The sequence below is a fragment of the Anarhichas minor genome, unplaced genomic scaffold (assembly GCF_050575085.1).
Source record: "Anarhichas minor isolate MPS153535 unplaced genomic scaffold, ASM5057508v1 ptg000027l, whole genome shotgun sequence".
NCBI classification, from domain to species: domain Eukaryota; kingdom Metazoa; phylum Chordata; class Actinopteri; order Perciformes; family Anarhichadidae; genus Anarhichas; species Anarhichas minor.
Genome location: NW_027466473.1, coordinates 8,160,279 through 8,176,041, shown reverse-complemented (window position 1 = coordinate 8,176,041; position 15,763 = coordinate 8,160,279). Strand labels below are relative to the sequence as shown.

General features: G+C 39.3%; 1 protein-coding gene across 1 annotated transcript in view; it reads right to left on the bottom strand.

Moving 5' to 3' along the window:
* Nucleotides 1–6,658: 6,658 nt before the first annotated feature.
* The window catches only part of gabrb4 (gamma-aminobutyric acid type A receptor subunit beta4), a 45,134-nt gene continuing 36,029 nt past the window's right edge, over nt 6,659–15,763 (bottom strand). Inside the window, exons 4-8 of the mRNA XM_076101707.1 lie at nt 15,322–15,404; nt 11,864–12,001; nt 9,875–10,027; nt 8,059–8,315; nt 6,659–7,034 (exon numbers count right to left, since the gene is read on the bottom strand). Of these exons, the coding sequence (XP_075957822.1) occupies nt 6,681–7,034; nt 8,059–8,315; nt 9,875–10,027; nt 11,864–12,001; nt 15,322–15,404 (985 nt within the window). The 3' untranslated portion in view covers nt 6,659–6,680. The remainder of the gene's footprint in view (nt 7,035–8,058; nt 8,316–9,874; nt 10,028–11,863; nt 12,002–15,321; nt 15,405–15,763) is intronic.

Genomic DNA, 15,763 nt, shown 5'->3' with positions numbered 1-15,763 from the left:
CTGCATCTGTCCTTCTAACAAAATGAATGAATTATCTTGTGCTTTGTAGATGCATAACCCAAACTGACCCAGACATGGCTCAACTCTACTTTATCCAACCTGTACGGCAGTATATTATTTTTACTTCTTTGTTGTCAACAATGTAAAAAAATACTATTTAATAGTTCCTAAATTTAAAAGGGGGGAAATATTACACTTGTCAGCAGGTGTCACTTTGCGTCTTTATTCAGGAAATAGGGTATGAAAGGTATATTCTCATAAACGCGCAATGTTTTGTAATCAAATTAAAAGAAGATACTCTTGATTTTTCTTAAATTTTGTGTTTGGGCTGTCTTCGTGTCCAAAAGTCCCCATCACAAGCAAGACACCAACTAAGAGGTGAGCGCTCTGACAACAACCTAGAATAGCAATGGTAAATACCTGATCCTATCTTCTTAATTTGTAACATTGAATGCTATTTACCTTTTGTGGACTAATATTTGAAAATGAATTAATAAAACGTCAAATGAAACAGTATATTAGTCCTCAAAGGGCAAATGAAAAGACGTTAGCTTTATTTACTGTATAAGCCTTTATTTGTAAAAAGTCTGTTGTTTGAATGATAACCCTTTTTATACCACATACTTGAACACCTTGTATTTGTAAAAAACACATTTTGTTCAAACACCTAAAAAAGCTGATTGACACTATAACATTAATTTGCACTGACAAAAAAAATACAACTTCATACTACACAAATGTTGATTCCATGAGTACTGATACTCCAAATGAAATCAAACACCTTATTAAACAACTGAATCAAATAAGCGCCCAATGTGAACAAAACAATTACAGTACAAAAACCAAATGCATTTTTCTTCCAGTGCCAGTATATCAGATGAATTACATTTCCTTCTTATGATAAAACAACAACAACAGTAAGAATAACAATCCATAACAAATGCAACAAATACAATAAATCAGAAGTGAACACAGAAATGAATCAAATAATTTTACTAATTCATATTGAAAAAAAAAAATGTACCGTTGGTCTTGTGGGTTTCTTTCTTCTCGTTGCCAATTTTTATAAAGTGTTGGAAAATCTTTCTTACTCACTGGTTAAACAAGAGATAGTCTCCCTGTTATGCTTTTTTCAAAGAGGGAGGCATACTGATGTGTAACTGGGAATCAGCACAGCTTCTTGCAAGCATCATCATACAGTAATCGACAACAGACCATAACCAGAGGCAACTTATTGAAGAGAAAATACAGGGAACACCCACTCAGTGTGCAATCACATGGCTTACGTTCAGATGCGACTGGTGAGCATCCTTTACATCCTTTGTAGTTGAAGGGCGATTGATGTTAATGCTTATGCTGAACCTGATAAATCTACAGCATGCACTTGGTGCATCTATTCCAAATTGTGTGATTTACAGTAAATACATTGTATAGAAGCACATATTCATGATTCGCACGAATCACACAATGTACGTTCTACATGTTTACATTTTTCCTCCAGTTTTTACGAACAGTTTGCTTCACAAGATTTAAAGAGCTGGCTGTAAAACAAGTGCAATTTTGAGCATGTAAACACTGGATCTTTCTTTTCCTGGCTGTGAAGATGGATCGGATGGCGTGGAGTAAAAATATATGAAAATAAACCTTTCAAAACTCAGGTCATGCAAAACAAAACCTACAAGGTACATACAAAATAATGAATGCACCAGCAAAAGCTCTTCCAACAGTGAGGAGTCTGTCAGCCACGTTCTGGTGTTTGGTGGATGAAATTTTCTTGCATGTTTGTGGTCCACTCTTTTATTAAGGGTGAGTCTCAGTGCTATTCATAACTCGTCATGCATATCTTTTATCGGGGAGTGGTGTAATCCCAGATGAAACGCCCTAACATGAAGACTGGGGTCAACAAAAAAATGACATGATTCATAACTTTTACCATTTTAGATCCCAGCTGGTAATTGTAGCACTGATGAGACGGTTTAATTACACTACAATACTTAGTTACTTGAACAGAACCAAGGGGGCTTTTGTGGAACAGATTTTTTTAACTAGTTGCATCCAGGGGACAACTTCCTATCGATACCCTCACATAGCTAAACATAATTTACTTCCGGGAGCTAGTCTGCACAGACACAGATTCTATTATTAGCAAGTGAGCAGCTGCACTAGGGCAATTGGCTAAGTGCCTTGCTCAAGGGCACGCATGACTGTCTTATTGAGGAACAGGAAAGAACACCCCACTCGCCTTCTTAAGGCCATCCTGCTCCTCTAGCCTCTATAAGCCAGCTAGCCGATCATGCCCTTAATATCTTTATGAGATTCCTGGACGATTCTGTGATTTGTTGATGGCTGAGGTAAACGCTGCAGGCATACCGCTCTGCAATCTGCCGCAAATCCTAAATTCTGTATTGTAAATGGGAAAAGCCCAAGTAGAGAATTTCATTCAAGATGGCACCATCCCATTCGCTGACAGTGAACCAAGGCGGACTGTAATTTCCAGCAGTCTCCAGCAGCATTAGCATTAGCCTTGTTCTTGAGGGAGCAGAACCAATACGAGCTCAGAGCCACCAGAAACTCCTTCACTGTGAGAGGACTTTGCATTGATCGCTCCATTATTTTGTTCACACCATGTATTTCTTGTGTTTCATTTTTTTTAGGTTTCGTTTGCAGAAGTATGCCAATGCTAGAGAAGCTGTCCATGCCATTAGCAGTGAGGCTAGCTGGTATTACGAACTGCCATGTTTTTGTTCATGCATTAAGAACTATTAAGTGAAAGATATCATATTTACAGTACAATTCACATGTAATTACACATATACACTAGAGGCAAGAAAATTCACATTGAAATCAGTTCAACACTTTTTTTTCTCCTCTTCTGCTCCTTGAACATATGTGTCAAAAGAAATCTATCTTCTCTCTTGTAAAAGCTAATATCCTAACGTAAAAGCATAGAACAGAAGATCCTCACAGCTTTTGGAATGAATGTGCTGATTTCATGTCCAGTGAAATGAGTGGTGAGTATATTTTGCGAGCATGCAAGGGCCGCTTAGTTTCTCCACTGTGTGTGTTTGGAGCTCATTAAAGATATGCATCAGCTATTCCAAGAAAAACCTTATTCTGAGGATAAACCGACCTGAATGAGAATTTGATACTTGTGTTAGTTTGCGTTACAAAAATGTAAGAGCAAGTTGAAACCACAGAGTAGATGGATTATAGGCTTCTTTCTGGTCGAACATCTTCCATTGTTTTAGTTTAAATAACACTTATGGTTGCCTTTAAGCCCCATATTTTTACAAACAATATGTGCTTTTCTTGCACTGGAAAACAGTATCCCATGACCTCACACCCTGACTCTACTCTTAGTAAAGATCCATCATATTGCCTTCTGACAGTTTGTCAAGCTGTTCGTGTGCAGACCAGGACGAACAACTAATTTGTAAAAGGGTGTTATTAGAATGAACTTGAATTCATTATCCATTGACTATTACCACCTGTCTTTGTTTTTATTCTAAAGGACAAGGTTACCTGAAAGTGTGAATGTGCACCCCGGTAATCACCACCTCAAAAGTGCCCGACTCAGAAATTTCTAACATCATATACCCAACCATATTCTGTGGGAACACAATCAAGATCTGCTCTTTAGCTTATTGCAAAACCCAATTGGCACAAAGAGAATCATATCTAGTACTTGCGATTGTTAGTTAAAGGGGAACTCCACTGATTTCACACACCAAAGTCTGTTTACAGGTCTTGGGGAGAAGTACTGCATATGTGGAGAAAGAAAATCGGTATATAATGCCTTTTGTGGCTCCAGAGGGAGCTGTGTGAAGTCCGGTAAACGTCCTCAAGTGATGTCACTTGAGTCAGTGTGTGAAGACGATGAAAGAAGTCTGGGCGTGTGTAGTTAGAAAGAAGTGAGCTCAACAGACCGCTCCTCAGCTCTGCTTGAGCCTAGCGCCTCGAGGCTACATAAGGGGCTACTAGCGTAACACACCCATGTTTAAACAAATAATGCTACCGTATTCAAGTTCATTGCATTTCAATCTTGACTCGCTTCCGTTTGGCAACTTTTTGAAGAACTCTGAATTTGTGCACATATGCCAACGTTTCAGCCGGTACTCTTACCAGCCACCTACAGTTTAATACTGAATATGTAATCTCTATATAACACAATAGAGACTGCTTTGTCATAAATAACAACAAATTGTCTTTTTTTTCACATGTAAGACTTTTCACTATGTTTTGGTCATGTAATCCTTTGGACCTCACAGTTGACTGAGAGACGAACGGCAGATTGTTCAGCTGCTGACAGAAACATAACACTCAGCTCAGTACGTCTTCCTGTTACTCTCATGCCATTTTCCTGAATATCTTTTATGGATCACTTGGTACTTAAAGGGGATATTTTTGTCTTGCTTTTGCTTCTACAGTATTATGACAATGCATTAAATTTGAACAAAAATAAATACTAAAACCTGGTTTCTGATCGGTATTCCTTTTTGAAGACATCTTATGCATATTACATCCTGCGCTCGGAGGGGAGTGGATGTTTCTGATGATTAATTGATTTCTCTGCAGTCCCTCCATCCTCCTCTTGTTCCCATGTGTTTGTGTACAGTATATGAAAATGCCCTTCTCTTCTCTATTTGTGTTTCAAAGGGACCAAGCTGTGCTACGTATTCTAATTAATCACTTTTTTTTTTTTTTTTTTGCTACAGGACTCAATGGTAGATTTGGTTGCGTCGGTTTTGCTCAGAGCCTGTTGCTCCAAGTAGAGCCTGTTTGTGCCTGAAGTGAAGATGACACAAGATGCTGATCTGCACTTCAGCTGAAGCTAAACAGGCACAGGAGGATTTGTTCAAATCAGTTTTCTCCCCTACTTCTGTCCACTGTCCATCTGCCTCCGCCATCTAATGCTCTGACTTCATCTTAAGTTCTTTAACTTTCATTCGGTGGCTCATATGGATTCCTCAACCAAAAAACTTGATCATTAACGTGATTATTTCCCCAAAAATACAGGGTCCTACACTACTTTTTCCCCCTACTTTGCAAATGAACCTGAGCACTGAATATGCAGTGTGTGTGTGTGTGTATGTGTGTGTGTGTGTGAGAGCAAAACCAAACAATAATGCATATGGTTATAGGCCTTTTGGTCGTTATTTCAATTCATGGCTATTTATCACACATTTTATCCCCGAGAATCACTGCATCATTCCTGATCAGGCTGATGTTTCTGATCCTCTGGGTTCGGAGTGTGATGGCACTGATCGAGTTAAAGTTGTGAAATGTTGAATCCTTCTCCTCATGTCTTCTGCCAGGGCTGCACGTTATTATCCCAATCAAATAATCTTGCCTTCACAAACTGCTACTCCAACACAAATGCTCAACGAACAAACAAAGAAATACTGTATACTGAATGACAACTGGTCAAACTGCGGGCTGATATGTTGACTCTTTTGAATATAAATACATGACCTCACATCTTTGCTGTGGAATAATCTCAAACAAATCACAGAAGCACTCCTCCCATTTCCTCATAGCAAACACAAAGCAGGATATGACGTCAATGAACTCTGCGTCTAAAGAGCACGAGAATCAATCAATAGGAGGAAATAAACAGTACAAGTATACTTTCATGAGAATACTGAATGATAAAATGTATAGATTTTTTTTTTTTTCTTTTCACACAATCAAAATGAGAAATGCATACCTTTGACTCTTTTATCTCATAATGCCCTAGCTCTAGAACATGTTCCGACACTCTCTGAAATCACAGTATTTTTCAAGACAAAATCATATCTACAATAATCAGCACTTGTTTTCAACCATAATGAAAAATACCCCCCTCCCCCCTCCCCTCCCCCCCCCCCACCCCACCAAGGACGTGTTTCTAAAAATAACATGAGAAGAGAAAGGAACACAAGTTTGCGTTGACTCTGGGCGGGAATGCGACGGTCAAACATCCCATCCACGCGAGCCTCTAATGGAGCCCATTAGACCAGAGCCGATGTCTGATAAAGAGAACGATATCACTTCAAAAAACCCAAGGAACAACACATAATCCAAACAAGGTTGCTGTACATAGTAGAACCGGAGATTTCCGTGCATGTTATCCATGGGCGATGGGCGGGGGTTGTGGGGATAGGTGAGGGCGGCTGGGAGGGGGGGGGGCGGGTCAAGGATCTCACTCAGCTGATGCCTGAACAGACGAGCCACCACTGATTTCATGAGCTGCAGTAGAGGATTTCTTGATCACAATAAGTATCAATAAAAAGTCGATGGGACTCTGAGACATCTTTTTCTCTCTCAAGTGCTTTCACTTTCTCTTTTTTGTTGTTGTTTTTTTAGCAAAAATATCATGCAGTCTTTAGTTCCAAACCCCCCAGGTGGGATCTTGTGTTTGTTTCTTTCTTTCTTTGTTTCTTTCTTTCAGGAGGAAAAAGAAACTCAAAGCCTTGAAATTCTTCTCTCACAATTATTCTTAAACATTCAAGTCATCCTATTAATACTTTGTACAGCAGAAAGGTCCTTCAGATTTCACGCGTGTATATATAAATATAATATATAGAAATATGCATATACATATGTTCAACTTGTATATGTGTATACATATTTTGGAACTGTATCAAAGCCAATTTAATGTGCTCTCAAAATATGGCCCATGATTCCTAGTGGGATGCACATCAATTCACATAGTACAACCAGTAGATTAGGTTGAAAAATCCAAAGATGATAGGGAAAATGACCCGGGACCACTTGTCAATGGTGCTAACATCTGACAGGTTTGGGATTTTCAATTTGAGCTTGGAGGAGCGTCGTCGTAGCCGACAGTTGGCCCGGCTACGCGTAGCGCTCCGATCCAGCGAGTGGTGGCTATAGCCATCGTGGGGCGCCATGGGCTTCCTGAATTGGACCCTGGTGCTGTCGAAGGACATCACCGAATTCCGAGAGTCACTGATGCTGCTCCCCACGTCAGAAGGCATCACTTCGTTGTTCATCTCCAGCGTGGTGAGGAGCATGTTTCCAAAAACATCCACCTGCGAGGACATGGGGAAGACACTACGAGTCAGGAAGAGCGGAAGTGTCGAGCAGTAGCCCCAAATCCCCAATATTATGAAACCTATATCAAGCCCCCCCCTCCCGTCCCCCAAGCTGTACAAATGCAGGGATGATATGGAATGTAATTTCTTGCATGCCACACAAATAGCTAACAAAGAGTTTCTTTATACAGATATCTATTAGTGACTTTCCACAAAAAAGTGACACAAGTAATTTGAACAGCCTTAATCATCTGACTCAACTGTGAGGGCTGGCCTACAGCTGATATGATTTCTAAGTACATGTACCCCAACTTTTCTTTGTTCCTCGAGATACAGATTTCTTCGCTGTGTAAATGACCTGAAGGTGTTGGTTTGATACGGCACGGAAATGGAGTCCTTGCAATGTGAAAGAAAAATGAAGAGAACATTAAAACGGCTATAAAAAATTCTGGCAAATAAGCACATTGTCTCAAAATACACAATGCATTAGACATAAAGTTAGCAGTCAACACCTTTGAATAAGCATAGCATTTAGTACTTCACACAAAAAAACTGGGGAGCTTCATTCAGTCTGACCAATTCAGCATCCGCCATTGCCAAAACTGCCCGCATTTTGATATTTTGTCCAGTTTAGTTTGAAAATTCACATTAAAACATAAGGTAGCAGAGTGAGAATGAATGAAGCCTGCAGCATAAACATAGACAACAACCTAAATAAGAAATGAGAATGTTTTACACCACTGTTGGGCTCGATGAATCGCTATCTCAATGAAAAGGGCTATGATCGATAAAAAAGCAGTCAGTGCTCGAGGTAGAAGCAATGGATGATGGTTGGTGAATACATATTGGGCTGTGGTGGCATCAGTATGCTTCTGGAAGATTACTTGGGGGAATTCTGCATATGTGTCTGTGGATAAAATGGCTATGGCTAGAAATCTTATGTGCAGAACATTGGCTGTTTTGTACTTGAGCCCTGACTGACACGGAGAGTGAAAGAGAGGTAGCAGATGAAGACGCAAACCTGTTCCCTCAGGCGCTTCTCTTCGTATCTTGTGCGCTCGTTGTTGGCTTTGTTCAGCCTCTCATTGATTTTCTTCTGTTGCGCAGGGCCCCGGCCAAAGAACACGTAATTTACAAAGGCATATTCGAGCAGGGCCAGGAACACAAACACAAAACAGCCCATGAGGTAGACGTCGATGGCTTTCACATACGGAATCTTTGGGAGAGTCTCCCTAAGGTGGGTGTTAATTGTTGTCATGGTAAGCACCGTTGTCACACCTGAGCACAACAGCACACACAGAAACAAAGAAATCGTCGTCACACACAGAGAAGTTGTTGACACCATCTGACCTTACTGTAGATCAGAGATGGAAGAATTATATAGTAAAAGTACAAACACAACGTAAAAATACAGCATCAAAAGTAAAGTCCTGCCCTCTAAATTTGTAAATAAAAGTACAAAATTATTATCAGCAAAATATAAATTCAATAAAAAAAGGTTATTAGGCAACAGAACGGCCTCTATCAGTGTAATATGATCATATTATTTGATTAGCATTACTGATGCATTGGCACATAAGCAGCATTTTAATGCTGTAGCTGGGAAGGTGAATCTAATTGTAACTACTTTATATACTGTTTCAAACAAACACAAGGCTTTTACTCGTGTCCCGAGTGAAACTAAAAGTTCACCGAGTAACATTACATTAAGTTTGTCGCTTAAGTTACGTAACAGACGGACTTATTTTACCCCAAACGGTGGGCATTTTCCAAACGCTAACCAAGAAGTTTTGTTGGGGGAACCTGAGCGCGACTGTTTCCCAATGTTACCCACGCACAGACCTTCTGCGTCGAGATACTACGCAAAGGCTTCACTATGTGGAGATGAGATCACGTTAAAAATGTAGTTGAGTAGAAGTATAAAGTAGCAGAAATGGGAAATACTCACGTAAAGTGAAATTGCCTCAAAATTAAACTTGCAGTAAGTACAGTTGTTGAATAAATATATTTAGTTACATTCCACTACTGCTGTAGTTTTACAAAACAATAGTGAAACTCACTGTCAATATGTTTTTTAGCATCCTACATATTTGTATTGTTTGATGATTAAGCCAATTGTACTACAAAGAAGTTTTAAAAGTGACATTTTCTCATTTTGTTTACGGTGCCTACTGCTACCTTATCCTTTAATTTGGGGGAGACCACATAAATCAACATACAGTAGCAGGAATAAGAGTTTTAGAAAATTGATAAATACCCAGTTATTGTTAAAATAAATTACAGAAAAATGTTGTTTACAGAACTCCCAATTTCTGTTCTAATCTTGCAATTTTGACCAATGTTCGAGGATTTGGGTTTGTAATAAGTTCAATGACAGTTTAGTCAAAGGTCAGTAAATTCCCCTTTCGTCAGAAATATGAGTGAGAGAGCTTCTTTGTCACACAGTAATGTAAATGTGTTAAATGTCATAAACATCACAAAAGCAGTGAGGGGGTTTTGTTGGACATTGTGACATTCTTTGTTCTACTTCAAGGTAATTTGGACACATTATATTATATTATTTTATGAGTATGTTTCTCAGGCTTACTCATAATTAGTCCTCTCAGATACTCAAATACTACTCATCACTATCTTTGGACATCAGGACTGTCAGTGTTTACACAGCACCAGTTGTCTTGGATAAAGTTGATCGTTTTAATGTGCCAGTAAGTGCAAACAATGTACATAACAACAATGACCATGTGTCTACCACATGCTGTTCGTTCCAGTGATAATAGCTGGGTTTTAACAGGGAGAGTTGGAAGTCTGATAATGCGGCGGTGGTGGCTGTTTCTTACCCAGGGCCACCCGAGCCGCAGAAGCATCATAATTGATCCAGAAGGAGACCCAGGAGAGGATGGTGATCAAGATGGAGGGCATGTATGTCTGCAGGATGAAATATCCAATGTTCCTCTTAATCCTGAAACTCAGCGAAAGCCTTGGATATGAACCTGTAAGGAGAAAGGATGGAGTGACAGTTTGGGAAAAGGGCAGGGAGTCAGAGTGAAAACACATCAGTGGAAAAAAAGGCAAGCAGGGAGGTGGGGTGGGCGACGTTGGCGCAACTTAAGAGTTCCAAAGTCTGCACTTTGACAACGCGCAGGGTTGTCATTTCTCCATTTGTTCAGATGGAGCACTTAATTTCCCCAAAGCGATGGATTCCTTTCCAGGGACAAGTTCGATTCCAATTAAACATGGCAGAAAGTCGCACACACGGCAGATTTTTCTGCAACCCCCTATCTCAGCAGGCAGCTCCAGCATCCCTCTGAGAATTGTCACGGAGAGCTACTCTGCTTTTCTTTTGCACTTTCTCTGTCCTCTAAACATTACCAAAACGGCATTTTAGAGGTGCATAATTGTAACGCACGCCCATTGCACTTGCAAGGTGGTAACTCATTCCATTGTGCATTTTACAGTAAAATGTCAGCCGGTTGTGCCAAGACATTAATTGGTCTTTTGACTGCACTTTAATTTAAACAACCACAACAATGCAATGCTCATGCAAACAGCAATATTTACATCAAGGATCTCTCTGCTTCAGCTATAACTAAAAATGTACGAGGTTGGAAACAATACAAATTGCACTAAATATAGTTAAATTCCATTCTATGTGTTCTATCTACAGTTTTATTTCCAATATGTCACCAATGAGGAAAGGCTTCAGATAAGCGTGATGGTTTTAATCTAAAAGGCTATTTGCTATGGGGGAACACACAATGATGAATGACCTCATCATCTCCAGGTTCCTGTAAATCTTTTAATGAATCAATACCATAGCAAACATACTTCATCAAACCTGAGACAAGTGGCTTAGATCACCCAAGTACATCCTAGATTAATGGTGGCGACAAATGTTCACGGGTTTCATTAAACTCAAACATTAGAATTACACTTGAATTTTACTTTTGTCTTTCGGCAGCCCCGGGTAAACAGAAATAAGATTACTGATTTTCTAGTAACGCATCACTTTTGGTTGTTTCTTTGGGCTGTCAGAGTCAGAGAGCCATCTCTATACAGTCAGACAGAGATTGAAATATAGAACTGAAAGCAGACTGTGCTGTAATTAAAATCCAGATATCCTTGCTCAGTGGTGGAAGAGGTAATCTGACTCTTTACTTACAGTCAAAGAAAAGTTCAACATTTTGAGGAATACACTTATTTACTTTCTTGCTGACAGTTCAATACGAAGAGTAATCCCACTCTCCCATCTGTGCACTGAATATATACAGTTAGCTTAGCTTAGTTTAGCATAAAGAGTGAAACAATAAGCCTGGCTCTGTCCAAAGGTGAAAAAAAATCTGCCAACCTAAAGCTCACACTGAAGTAGAAGTGGAAGGTGTCAAAAAATAGAAATACTCAGGGAAAAGCATCCCAAACTTGAATTTAAGTAACAACAACTCCTGTACATGTTTTGTGCTTAATTTCAGTGGTGATTCTAAAATGAACACCAATGATAAAACATATCAGATTACTGTAGTTATCATGAGCCAACGTTGGGTACTTCAGTTGACATTGTTGTTGTTATTCTGCAAGTCAGTGCACATTATATAAACATGTGGAAATGGCCACCTACAATCTGCTGCACCAAAAAGGAAATTGTCTTCCTGCACGACCCAAATATAATCATATTCCCCACAGTGACAATGACGTATCTACTGATGCCCCCACTCACACAACTCAAAGCGGTGACACGGATCCAGATGTGTTTATAGAGCGTGTAAGAATCATTTTGTGCATGCAGTGGAGACTTTGAGTCAAATTAGAAGCTTTTTTCACAAAAGGCTTACCTGTGGTAAAACTGACCTTCCTGGACACTAGACGGACGTCTACAATGGAAAACTGAGGTAACTCCAACTTGTCGACGCCCGTCACAGCGTTGTCTCCTCCTTGCCAAAAGAATACGATGTCATCCGTGGTATATCCATCTGTGTCAAGGTCGGGGGCAAATTCAGGCCGAGAGAAGAGAAAGGGAAGAAGCAGCCATTAGAGATAACCATGTTTCTATTTAAAGTCCGTTCCAAGAGTATGGATAATGAGTGGAGGTCGCTTTGACTGTTTCAATCTACTCCATGTTCCGTTACAGTCATTCAGAGCTAAGCAACCTAACAACCTATTCAGTCCTGGTACCTTGACTTTTGGAGGCTGTTGCGTTGCAAGAATCTGTGACTACTTCCTGAAATGGCGAGTGATCATATTAATCTTCACCAATCGTTACCCATCTTAACCCCCAACCAGCAAAAATCAACGCAACAAATAATATTTTCTCTATCAAAGTGCAATAAAATACTTTTTTGTTTTACACATTTCTTTGTTTTGGCAAGAGCAATGTGAAACACACACTATAACTAATATAAGCATGACACATTTTGAAATCTGTGGGGTGGGACAACAGCACAACAGGTTTTTAAACGATGGCTTCTTTTTCGGGTTTTCCCATTAGTATTCCCGACACACTTCAATCTACCCTTCGGACATGAGTTACACAGCACCCAATAATCAGAGGGAGATTTGTCAATGTCCACACCTGTCATTGTGATTAAATTGAGCTCTGTTGATTCATTATTGCCAATGTTATTTGTATCACCCTGCATTTAACTGATTGCTAACTGTATTTTAATTGAAAATGTCCAATAATTTCAACAAATATACAATGAAATAGCATTAGATTAATCAAAGTGACAACTGTAATCATACAACTATGTATCTCATGGCAAAACTATGCTTGTATAGCTGCAAAACTGTTTCACAATACTAATTTTGCCATCAATGGACTTTTCTATCTATTGGTAAAGCCTGTTTTTTTATTTTTACAAATTCATCCTTTTGTGGGGTATGACATAATTATCTTCAATGAGACCTCTAAAACTAAATAAAATAAAATAGAAAATATTTTTCTGCTGCTAACTTACTGGAATGAAGCCACCTGACAAGGTCTCATTCTGAAAGAATGTTGTGCACTGTAACAGTTTTAAACATGTAATTAACGTTGAAAATTGAAATACAGCAAAACAAAAACCTAACAAAACAACTTGGTTATGTTCAATAGGTTAGCTTATTTAAGTTACGGGTGTAAATTAAAATAAGTCAACGTTGACTTTTGGTTTCACACGGGACATGAACAGCTGTCTCCGGGATGATAGTTTTGACCCGACCTCCTACCTCTGCAGATTTCTGCAGACTATAATTAGAAACGTGTTTGTGATACATCAAAAACAAATGTAAACTGGGAGAAAATACTTTCCCCTCAAAACTTAATTAACAATGTAGTTTTCTTTAATGGGAATGTAATTTATAGGAGACCAGGCTGATCAAACTCAAACCTAGCGCTAGAGATGGGACTATCAGGTTGAGTTAAGTACAATTCATTTTTTAACAAGACATCACAAGTTTATCAAAATAATCCTAAAGATTTATTACGGATTGTAGTCAGACGGTGCGAGGAGATGGGCTTTAAGGAGAAATGTTTTCTCCTGTAGGACCACGCAGCACCAAAGACCACTAAAAGAAAAGGAAAAACATTTCTACCTGAGACTTAAATGTGCATGTTGTCTCGGCCTGCAATCACATGCTCTACAGTCCAGACGCCTATGGAGCTTTATATCAATGCATGCATTAACTGGTGCATGAATATTTATTGACACGTGTCACTTGGTATGGCGCTCGCACACATTCTCAATTGGCAGCGCAATCGAAAGTGACCACAGCAGAAGATTTATGTCAATTGGGCAGTATGCATTCACTGCAGAGCAATTTCTCAGTCCGGGAAGTGTTAGTACATTTCACATTCTACTACCCCACATTCAGACCTGGATGGCATTGAACTCACTAAAGGACCGGGATTCATTACCATTAAACCTCCCTCCGAGGTTATAGGGTAAGGAAATGTGACATTGTTCGTGCCTAATCAATCAAACTGATGGCTAATGTGCATGACTCCCACTAGCGCAGCTTATTCCATGAGCATTAACAGATATTCTTGCAACTTTTTAATTCATGGCATATCCATATTTCATTGCCTACTGATGTCCCCGAGGGTAAACACTCTGCAGCTTTATTTTGAACAAGGACCACAAATATCTGCTGTATGGAGCAAGTGGGTTGACTGATGGAGCGGTCGATGAAAATGATCAAGCAAATACAATTTTTAATTACACCGCGAGCACATTTTTCTCCTGGATATTGATTTATCTAAATTAAGGCATTTGAAAAAAAAAAACAGACATGAGATGTCAATTAAATGATATTGTGTGATATCGTGTAAAGTCTGCATTTTTTTTCGTATGGAAAATATAAAGATAAAGCCAGGAGGTGGTTAGCTTGGCTTAGCTTAGCAAGAAGAGTGGAAACAGGCGGAAACAGCTAGCCTGATTGTCCAAAAGGTGACAATATCCACCTACCAGAACCTCCAAAATTCAATAATTAACCCATCATATCGTGTTTGTTTAATCCAGACTATTTATTGTCTTGTTCTAATATAACCTCCTGCAAGAAAGCAAAAAAGCTTATTCCCCAAAATGATTCCTTTAAGGACAATAGTAGACAATGATTTAATTGAATTGAATTTACTATCATTGAGAAAACACTACTGGATACTATTTTACTGAACCAAATATCTGGATATCTACATACTGACCACTTCCTTAATGAATCATTCCTGATTAATCAGGTGCTAAATGACACTTAACCAATAACTCATTAGTATTTCCTTGTTGCTTACACATGTGTCACATGTGCAAATTATTCATTGAAATGAATATTGTGGATGTGGCGGGTGTTTCTTCACACATTGCATGGAACTAGTATAATTTAGATGTTAAGAGCCATATAGAGGATGAAGTAAGGTCCCTAATATTAATGTTAGCAGTTTGCCTTCACCACTCAAAGATTCAGTGGTGGGCCTGTCCATCTGTCACACTGAGGGAATACTAATCAATGCACATCAGCAAGCACTGTGATTTCATCTCTATTTCTCAAGGCGGTCATCAACTGCCGAGGTCACTCATCTGACAAATGGCACACGTTGGCAAAGATGCCAAATATTTCACGAACGACACCTCTAAATTATTTCGTAAAAATGTATTTACCACAAAAAAAACTCAATTAACTACGTGGAATTTTTTAGAGGTAACTCAACGATTTTAAGATGACCAAGTGCAAACAGCTTCCTGGCAGTCATGTTTATTGCATTTGAAGGTAACTGTGAGTTCAGTGTTTGTTGTGAGAGACAAAGTCAAATTATACTCACAGCTTTCAATTTCCAGGGTGCAGTTCTGTTCATCAAGAGGGTACCTCCTCAAGTCCATCATGCAAGCAGCAGTGGTGGTTATTCTAAGAAAAACAGAAACAGTACAGAGATAATGACATGGATGCACAACATGTTTTCCCGGAAAAAGGTTAACACGGGGGGGGGGGGGGGGGTAACTTTAACAAGTTTCACAACATGATGAACCACCAGTGTGTCCGCCACTTACTCGAGTTGCACTTTCATAGAAATTATTTTGTGGCTGTTTGCTGAAAAACGTGAAAGCCGTTCAATAATTCACGGCCATAGCTTTTAAACCTATATTATTGAGAAGACATGTTGCCGCTATCGCATGCATCTTAGTGGGTTTGACTGTATGTAACTGTGTAGCACGTTCATGGTTCAGGGTCATGGTGCATATGCGGCAACCCATTGCTCTCTTATT